General features: G+C 44.0%; 1 protein-coding gene across 1 annotated transcript in view; it reads right to left on the bottom strand.

Annotated features, from left to right (window-relative positions):
• Positions 1–6,195, bottom strand: part of LOC308375214 (stimulated by retinoic acid gene 8 protein homolog) — a gene marked incomplete at both ends in the record, with an annotated part of 13,197 nt that extends 7,002 nt beyond the window's left edge. The window contains 6 exons of the mRNA XM_080851299.1: positions 396–457; positions 2,168–2,450; positions 4,254–4,421; positions 4,931–5,012; positions 5,279–5,375; positions 6,022–6,195. Coding sequence (XP_080707425.1) covers positions 396–457; positions 2,168–2,450; positions 4,254–4,421; positions 4,931–5,012; positions 5,279–5,375; positions 6,022–6,195 — 866 coding nt within the window. The remainder of the gene's footprint in view (positions 1–395; positions 458–2,167; positions 2,451–4,253; positions 4,422–4,930; positions 5,013–5,278; positions 5,376–6,021) is intronic.
• Between the last annotated feature and the right edge of the window lie 3,805 nt (positions 6,196–10,000).

Here is a 10,000-nt window from a genome sequence, read left to right as displayed (position 1 = left end):
GCTGAGAGACAGGATGTGTGAGGATGACAGACAGGATGTGTGAGGCTGAGAGACAGGATGTGTGAGGATGAGAGACAGGATGTGTGAGGCTGGGAGACAGGATGTGTGAGGATGACAGACAGGATGTGTGAGGATGAGAGACAGGATGTGTGAGGCTGGGAGACAGGATGTGTGAGACTGAGAGACAGGATGTGTGAGACTGAGACAGGATGTGTGAGGATGACAGACAGAGGATGTGTGAGGATGAGAGACAGGATGTGTGAGGCTGAGAGACAGGATGTGTAAGGCTGAGAGACAGGATGTGTGAGGCTGGGAGACAGGATGTGTGAGGCTGAGAGACAGGATGTGTGAGGCTGAGAGACAGGATGTGTGAGGCTGTGAGACAAGAGGGTTACCTGGGCAGGGAGCTGGAGTCCATGTCCCTCTTCACCACATCATAAGCGTCCTGGAGAAGGTCCTGAAAAGGCCCAAGAAAAACAGACCCACTCAGCAAACCGAACACACACCGGAGAGAAACCTGCTCTACCTTCTCCCATGGAACAACTTTAATAAATCACCACTGATTTAATTATTAAATGTAATACTTTTGTTTTTGGTCACACTGTTGGTTTAGAAACATTATTGAAGGTTTATACAAAATGCTACACGTAATCCTTCCCATCATGCTTCATTCATGGACGTAGATTATAATACTAGTTAAAATAATTTTTCTATTATTTCCATTCCCAATTCCAGCTTTACCAAGACCACACTTAATCCTTCATTAAGATGCAGAGGCAGACGTGGTGGTTTGTGTTTCGCTAAAGAAGCAGAAGCTGAAGCACCACTACTAACAACAGTAGTCTAATGCATCTGGGCCCTCTCTTTCTCTGCTTTTACTGCGCACCAAGACTGCAGGGATTTAAATGAGAACAATGCCTTGTCCAGTACTTTTAAATGAGAATACACTGTCTGTGCTGTCCTCCAGGACTTACAAAGTAAGCTATTTTCGGACCGTATTCAGAGGGTTATTTTCTGGGCCTTCCGAAGATTGGCTCGCCGTGTTTCCTGGGCCCTGGTACACAATTTCAGTCCATAAAAGCCCCCCAAATTGGTACAGCCCCCACTCTAACATAAAATAACCAATGATGACAACACCACAGAAAAAAAAAAGAAACACACACACACACATCTCAAGCAATTCAAAAGCTCTTGTTTGTCCTCTTGCAGTGGTGGTGGCAAAGAGAGATTTCCTGGCGGATGGCTTATTCCCAGGTCTCCACTCCCTCTCTCCTTCTCTCTCCCTCTCCCTCTCTCCCTCTCTCTCTCTCTCACACTCACGCAGTGGCAGATTAAGTGATGGCATCTGTCCGGAGAGCGCCCTGCTGGCACGGACAGTGGTGACTGGCGATGGGCATTGCACGGGCACGCGGCTCTCTGCTCTCTGCAGCGGCCTGATAAGGCATCTCGCCTCTGGGCAGAGATAACCAGCCTGTGCCCTCTCTGGCTCGACACGGAGAGGGGGCGGGGGTAGGAGGGCAGAGACATGGACACTTATGCCACTGGCTAGAAAGAGAGTGCCCTCTGCACACACCCTGACACACACACACACACACACACACACACACACACACACACACACACACACACACACACCTATGTTCTCATGCACGCTAACACACAAACACACAGATACGCCTTCTGTTGTCATTCATGCTCACACACACACGCACGCATGCACACACATGTCTAGGTTCTCATACATAATCACACACATGCAGGAACTTACATGCACATTAATGCTTTCTCTGTCCGTCTGTCTGTCTGTCTGTCTCTCTCTCTCACACACACACACACACACACACAGAGGGACCTTCCGTTTCAAACACATGCCCTCCTCAGGCAAATATGCACAGCCATTCACACACAAATCAGATGTCTAAAGAGAGCAGATGTGCTCCTATCCCGAGGCTAACGAACACCTCCTTCATAAAACCCTACTCCCTGACTCCCACATCATCCCTGCCCTGTCTCACCCACCTCCTTCATAAAACCCTGCTCCCTGACTCCCACATCATCCCTGCCCTGTCTCACCCACCTCCTTCATAAAACCCTACTCCCTGACTCCAGTGTGTGTGTGTGTGTGTGTGTGTGTGTGTGTGTGTCATCCCTGCCCCGTCTCACCCACCTCCTGCAGCAGCGAGGACGTGGACGCCTCCTCCTGGCTGGGGAACTGGGACGACGAGCCCTGGGAGCAGTCGTCGGCGGCCTGGGGCTCCTCCACGCAGCTCATCCAGGAGTAGGGACTGGCTCCCTGGGTGCACTGGCGGAAGGCGGCCCTGCGCTCCGGAGACAGGTTCCCCCACAGGCCCGAGATGGCCTCCGACACCACGGCCAGACCCGTCTGCTCCGGGGTCAGCACCCCTCGGCACACCAGCAGCTCCAGCGTCTGCCGGTAGAAGTACAAGTACCTGCGACCCAACAAAGTCAAAGTAGCTATTAATTGTAATATTTATTGGCAATTACTTCAAATGTCAAGACATACAAAGTAATCGAAAGAACGTTTCCCACTCTCCTACGGTGAAACATATAAAGTGCACAGGCACAAAAAATAAGACAGGACCTAATACTAAGTAGAACAACCCCAAGCCCCACACAAAACAGGGGAAGAGGAGATTTCAAATGCACATTCGAGACCTAATTTATCATAAGACCTTGGTTCATACATATATTCAGCAAAATCATATATATTTTAGCCGCATGGCTGGCGCTGTAGGGGCAATATTGTAACGACAATATCTTCAGGTCACTGAAAAACAGACAGGCGACCTGAAATGTACATTCAACATACATCATTAATTTAACATCAGGATTAGATTCATGCATATATTCAGACATACACTTTTTGGGCGCCCATACATTTTAGATGGGTCAGAATCAGAAGCAAAAGTAATTACAGTATCCTCAGGTCAAAACAAAGCTGTACAGGTGTTGAATAATTTGAAAATCAGGAGATGAATATATTTTGGTGTCACATAAGAGTATTTAAATGTGGAAAAGAAGCACACAGGCTCCAAGGATCAGATGTAAGGTCCCCCTTTGGGCAGAACAACTAATTTTCAGCAGATTTTCTCCAACACACCATAAGACTGGATTAGAGAAACGCTGAGGAGCACAAGGGCATTACAGCGAGACAGTCTTTTGGCAGAGCGCTCCCAAACAAACTTCTCCCCATAAGTCTCCTGCCAAGGCGAATGGAAGACGGCACTTTGTGCCAAAGGTGGTGATTAATACAATGTAACGCGGCGTGACGTCTGCGGTAGATTTGAAATCCCCCCCCGTGCGTTCCCTCGGGGAAAATGAGCGGCAGGGCGTTTCGTTGGCATCGCCAATCACCCAATCGCTCATCTGTATTCGACCGTCTTTTAATAAGAGCAATCAAGAGCAAGTGGTTCGAAGGAGTGGCTAAATCATTCCCTCCTGCATTTGGAAGAACACTTGGGGGGGGTGGGGGGGGTTAACAGATGCCCTCCGCTGCCCGATCGCTGCCAGGTGCATCGAGGCTTTGCAGCGGCCCGCTTGGAAACGAAGAGCCCTTGAGCAGCCTCTCAGCGTTAACGGTTGCAGTCTCTGTGGACGAGAGCAATGACTCCGGTAAGAGTGGGCACGGTGGGGGGGGGGGGGGGGGGAGCCGGTCTGTGGTGGGAGGCACTGAGGTCGCCATGGGCAACAGGTGTTTGAGGCAGCACAATGAGGTGGTTACCAGGCTGAATGACAAGACGACAGATTCCTTACAGGTTGTGAGAAATAATACGTCAACAAAGACACGTTCCGCAGCAAATGCCCATCTGGCACTGAGGTCGCCATGGGCAACAGGTGTTTGAGGCAGCACAATGAGGTGGTTACCAGGCTGAATGACAAGACGACAGATTCCTTACAGGTTGTGAGAAATAATACGTCAACAAAGACACGTTCCGCAGCAAATGCCCATCTGTGGTGTAATGTTATCTGGACGATATCAGCCCCTCATACCTCCTGTTACAACATATGAAGAATATCAACGTCCCCCCTTCAACACACAAAGAAAAATAGCAACAACTGAACATCTTCATCTGAGTAAAATAATACTACATCCTCTCTGTACCACTATGACAGTTAGGGACACCCTTTAAAGTAAAATTTGACTACTAAAAAGGTGCGGACTGCGGAACTGAGATTTAAAAATAACAGCTGTATATAATGCTGGGGTGTCAGCACTCGGAGGTGATTCCCACCCTTCAAACTCTTGTATGTTGGAGGCGGAGAGGTCAGAGGACTGGGAGAAGGTCGCCTCATCTGTGGGGTCGTCGGGGGAGACCTCACTGCCGCTCTCCTCCAGGGCCTCTTCCACGCCGGGCAACACGGAGCCTCTGTAGCGGCCTCTCCTGCTGGAGGGGTCCAGGCTGCCAGAGGGGCCGAGTGCAGGGAGAGGGGGAACAAGGAGCAGTAGAAGAGAGAATAAAAAGAGAGAGGGAAGGAGGGGGGGAGTGAGAGGGGGTGGTAGAGGAGATACAGAGGGAATGAAAAAGAAGAAAAGTAAAAGACAGATGGAAATAAGGAGGAAAAGGGCAAGAGGGAAAAGAGAGATATTTAACACAAGCAGTCATGAACTCACCAACCTTTAAAGAAACGTTTGGCTTTTGTTTAATTCCTCGTAGAAAATGCAACTATGAACACAGTTTGCTCAAACCCCTCATCTCATAATGACACATCCCTGGCATACTGCACCACTTCTGCTCCCCCACTACCAGCCAGCTTCATCACTGCACAGACTGAGTATCATATCAGAGCAGGTATACCCATTACAGTGATGGCGCCTGCAGACACTGGAATATCCAGGAGGGGGCTATCAGTCTACCGTGAGCAGATGCTGCCATCTGGTGGTCAAACTCTGTTCCTGCACACTGCTTACACGCAATTGGAGCAGAGCCGCTTAAACTGGTCTCGCACCTCCTCCAAACAGTTGGGCTCGTCGTCTCTTTCCAGATAAGATCCTTAGTATGAAAATAAAAGAACCAAACACTGCGATTGATGTGGGTACTTTGTGAGCTTCTTTAGAAAAGAACATAATTTGCATATTGCAAAATAAAGTTAAATTGCAACAATGCAAATTCCTGAATTAACCACATAAGGTCAGTCTGCAGTCACATATACAATCACAGCGGTGTTCATTACTGGACAGAAATGCTGTTGGGGGTTTGCTGATTTTGTATGGGTCTATCCTAAGAATTTATATTGAAATTCGCTTGTTGTGGCTCACCAGTCCGCCGTGGATACTGACGTTTCAGTGACAGCAAATAGATGAGGACAGTCTCCTTCTCCTTGAGGTATCCTTTGGCATGGTCCAGGATCTTCCACTGAAAGACAGGGCATCACAGCTTCAATGAGCAAACTGAGAGTTCAGGCTTGTACAAGTCAAAACAAAAGAGAGCCTGACATAGAGCTCACTAATTATCTTTTATTTTTAATCTGAAAAATAAATTATCGTCTTTTCATCGTGCCCATAACTGGCAACTTGGCTTTAAAGATCTCTTAGATATCAGCGATTGTGGAAGGATCATACATCCAAATACACCTATGGACTCTATCCATCATTGTTCCCTGTGATCACAGCATCTTAATAATTTAATTAAAATTACCATGCAAATAGTTCATTCTTTCAGGCCCTGACTATTCAAGATGTATGGAGACAGCTGCCAACTGAATCATCTTTAAGTAAAGGGCTGTTGAGGTTAATTCTATGTGCATTTACGTATACACACAAAAGGACACCAATATACAGTATTCGTTGATTTGTGAAACCATTCAGGCCTGAGTTTGCTGGTTGTGGGAAACTTCAGACACGGCAACCCCTCAAGTAAGGTTCAGTGTTCTCCGGAAAACTCTGCTGTTGAGGCACAGTGAACAGCTCTCTATTTCCATTGCGAGGTAAGAGGCTGTCACGAGTTCGTTGATGGCCTTCATGTCTTAAAATCTGAGGATTTAAAAGTTAGCATTAATTACCTTTGCAGGGGTCTTCTTACTGCCGGGACAAACCACCATTTTTAGAGAGTCAAAAAGACTAGCTAACGTGGCTCGATGACGTGCTTGGAGAGCCCTTCGCCGCTGTTTTTGATGTTCATCCACAACCTTTTTGTCGAGATCGCATGGAGTGAGCGCTGTGTCTCTGCTTGTCATTGTTTCTACATTGTTATGAAAAATAGGGGAGTTCAGTTACCAGCAATCTTTTCCGTGGTCATTTTCACACTGGTCACTGCAAGTTAGCTGTAACTTGCCTAAAAACTGCCTTGGACAGGCATTAAATAATAAGCTACTTTAGCTATAGAAGTCAGATTAGGCTACCCTTTTGATATGCTACTTGAGCAAGAGATTAAATGGTTAGCCACCACAACATTATAGTAAGCATGTCATACCAGCAAACACAAATTCAAATGTTCTAATTCAACAAATAATGAAATAGTTAGCTTTACATTTAAGTGGTCAAGTCGGCTAACTGACCAACAGCATTTAACAAGACGCTAGCTTGTTAGCATGAGATACAGTTGTTTTGGCGCTAAGCCTGTAAGGTTATGCATAAAGTATGCGAGGATGCAAATATTAAATAAAATAATGAAAACTACGGCAAATGTAAACGTTTTGTATTCAATTAAGAAACTCCCACACCAAACGGTATGTTCAGCAGTTTGAATCCAAAAGGAATGAAATACTTTCTGAAAATACAGCAGTCCCAAACAGAAGATTTCTAGCTAATGTTTCTCATATCCTAAAAGCGTTTATGCTCGTCATGTGATTATGAAATTAAACAAGATGCAGTAGTTCTCTCTCAACACTGATTGGCTGGATTGTTGCCCATAACAGACCTGACCAAAGCAGGTTTCAAAAACACTAATGGATTTGCAAACTATTCACAAGTGACATAGGAAGACCTTATATTTTTGCATTAATGTTATTTTTTGCAAAATGTTGAGCTTTGTCAGTTTTGACAATCGCTTTCAGTAGGAAACATTGCCGAAATACCATACACATCAACAGCTGTTCAGTTCATGTTAATTAAAGACACAGTAAATAACTTCAAATGAGTTTGATTACAACCTTCGGATTTACTCCTGTTCCAGGGTTTGTCAGTGACGGTAGGCCAGTTTATTAATATATTTTTTGACTTTGATTACATGTACTGTGTCGCCATCTATTGGTTTGCACATGCACTGCATTGCTTTCTGCATGTTTCTTCGGTAGTCTGCATGCGGTGTAGACCAATATAGTATAAACACACAATGTTTGAACCATATTTTATTTTTATAACTGTCTTGAATCTCTGGAGCTATCAACAATTTAACAAACAGGATTTATATTTTCTCTTCCTTAAAAACACAATGTAACATTTAAAGGGATGAGGTTTTACATGTAAAAACACTTCAGCCAGACACATATATAGAGAACATCATAAATTTGGCTTCAAAACCAATTTGGCAGCTTCATTTTGGGAGGGAGCATGAGGCGGGGTCATTAAGGGAGGGTAGGATGCATGGCCGGATAATGGAGCAACACAAAACCTGACGGGTTAGAGGAAGTGGCACTAACCGGTGAAGTGGGATGGGTTGGGGACCTCTGCAAAAACATGTGACATCAACCCCAGTGTGTATTTTATAGCCTACTATGGTTTCAAAAATGTCAACAGCCAGTCTCTTAATGTCTTTCCCATTACTTAGGTCCTTCTTTTTAATTAATATACTGTGTAGTGAAGTATTTTGTAATTCTATTTTGTCCTTTTGTTCAGTGGACATTGGGCCGGCCTGTGTTCTGAATACATGACTTGTATTCTGAAGTGTTCATGAACTGTTCTGGTCACAAGTTCACATTTCAAAAGACATGTATACTCCTCTTTTTGTATTTATTCACAGGAATTCAGAAGCAAACTCGCTGTGATTCGATATTGTGTTGTGGAGGTGAAACTCAGGCCTAAAGTAAGTACTGTGATGTCATCTATCAGCCAGTGCATAGCAAACTGCCCTGACTTGATTGTTTTTTTTCATTAGAAGGCAAGTGTACAAACTATTTCCATGATTCTGTCTTTTCTGGCAATGATTACCCCTAAAAAAGTCAAATTTATAAAATATAAGACTCTCCAAGCATCTGCATTTGTACACAGATCAATTGGCACTCTACTCTCTTTCACACTTGTAAGTGACATGCAATGTCAGAATTTTCAGTCAGATTTATTTGCACATTTATCAAATTGCAAAATCCTGGTCATTTATAACAGAGAGTGTATAAATGTCGGACATTGTGCTAAATTCAATTTAGCATCTCCCGATATTTACTATGATTTTTTTCAGCTTTATTCAACAGTGCTTCAACTGCATATTATGGAAATGAATTAAAATAAATAAATAAAATGCTGTGGAAGGTTTGGGGAGGGGGGGAGGGGGAGATTTAGTGACATATGCTAACATCATATAACCCAATGACAAAATACAGTACAAATAACAAGTTACCTCTAAATTGTTAATATAACATTATATGCGAGGCATTGAGTGAGTTTGATTGTTCAAGGATAATTAATTAGGAATAACGCTGGATATATCCAGACCACACAGTACAAGGTAGCAGCTTAAAGGATACAGGTTCCACGTAGTCACAAAATTGCAGTTAAAGAAGGTCTTGATTACCAACATAACCCACCATTCAAACACACGCTCACATGTATCTACACACACCAAGTAATGTATTGATATGCAGGAGGGAGTACAAAATAACTTGACGTTCAGCGAGAACAGGCCACAATTAGGTAGAGAATGGCTAGCTACATCAGTAAAATCAATTCACCTGATGTAGGAAACCAAAGCTTCACATAATAAACACACCAACACCTTGGTCTTACTTTTGTCGTCGGTAAGATCTTCGGAGTAAGCAAGGACACACACACACAGTCTTTTCAGCTGTTCATAATGCGGATCTTTGTGCGTTCCTTACCAAACGAAACCAGACAAGTATGATTGCAGGCTATGGCTTTGGCCCTTAAAGTGAGGGAGGCTCTTTTTTTAAGTCTGAAACTCCACTGTCTAAAAACAAAAATGGCTGGCCTCCCTTGTGCTTAGAGAGCCATGCCCACTCCACCAGTGAATCATCTTTTTTTAATATATATACTTATTTATATATGTTTATTTATATATATACTATATTTTCATCTTCTTTTTTTTTCTTTCTTTTTTTTTTTTTAGAAAAATAGAGTTCAGGAGGACAGTATTTAAAAAAATAAACAGACTGAGCCGAAAACCCGTTCAAAAAAGTCTACTTCCACATTACGGCTTCACACAGAAATATATCAACTGATATTGCACAGATAGGGATTTCTTCCAATATGAAGCAAATCACTAGCACATCGTATTAATATTGAACGTTTGTCAACACAGGGGGTTAAAAGAAACAGAACTTCACATAAGACATGCCCTTGTGTTCTAGTCCGTAGAGAGGGGCGAGCTTGAACCTCTGCCATCGACAAACATCTGTTGATCGTCCGTTGGGCAGTGTGCTTTTTTTTTGTGTGTTTCCCTCCACCTTTGTGATTTGTAGGTGTAGGTCAAAACAGTTGTAGTACTGCTGGGGTTGGTTGAAGGCACAGTTTTGTTTTTGTGTTTGTTTTTGTTGATTTCTCTGAAAGGGTGGTGCTGGGATATGACGGTGAATGACGCTCCTGGCGTGGAAGAGAGATGTCCACTGGTCAGATGGCGACAATTCTGCTCTGCTCCTCTGAGAATGGGGTCTGTGTGTTTGAGAGAGAGAGAGAGAGAGAGAGAGAGAGAGAGAGAGAGAGAGAGAGAGAGAGAGAGAGAGAGAGAAGGATAGAGTAGCAGGGAGAAGAAGAGAGAGAGAGAAAGATAGAGTAGCAGGGAGAAGAAGAGAGAGAGAGAGAAAGATTGATATATAAAAAGATGAGGGGAAGTGAAAAGAAAGTATAATATGGTTACTTGCCATGTTTTAG

Source organism: Sprattus sprattus, assembly GCF_963457725.1.
Source record: "Sprattus sprattus genome assembly, chromosome: 14".
Classification (NCBI taxonomy): domain Eukaryota; kingdom Metazoa; phylum Chordata; class Actinopteri; order Clupeiformes; family Clupeidae; genus Sprattus; species Sprattus sprattus.
Note: the sequence above shows the minus strand (reverse complement) of the source record. Positions and strands in the feature narration are given on the sequence as shown.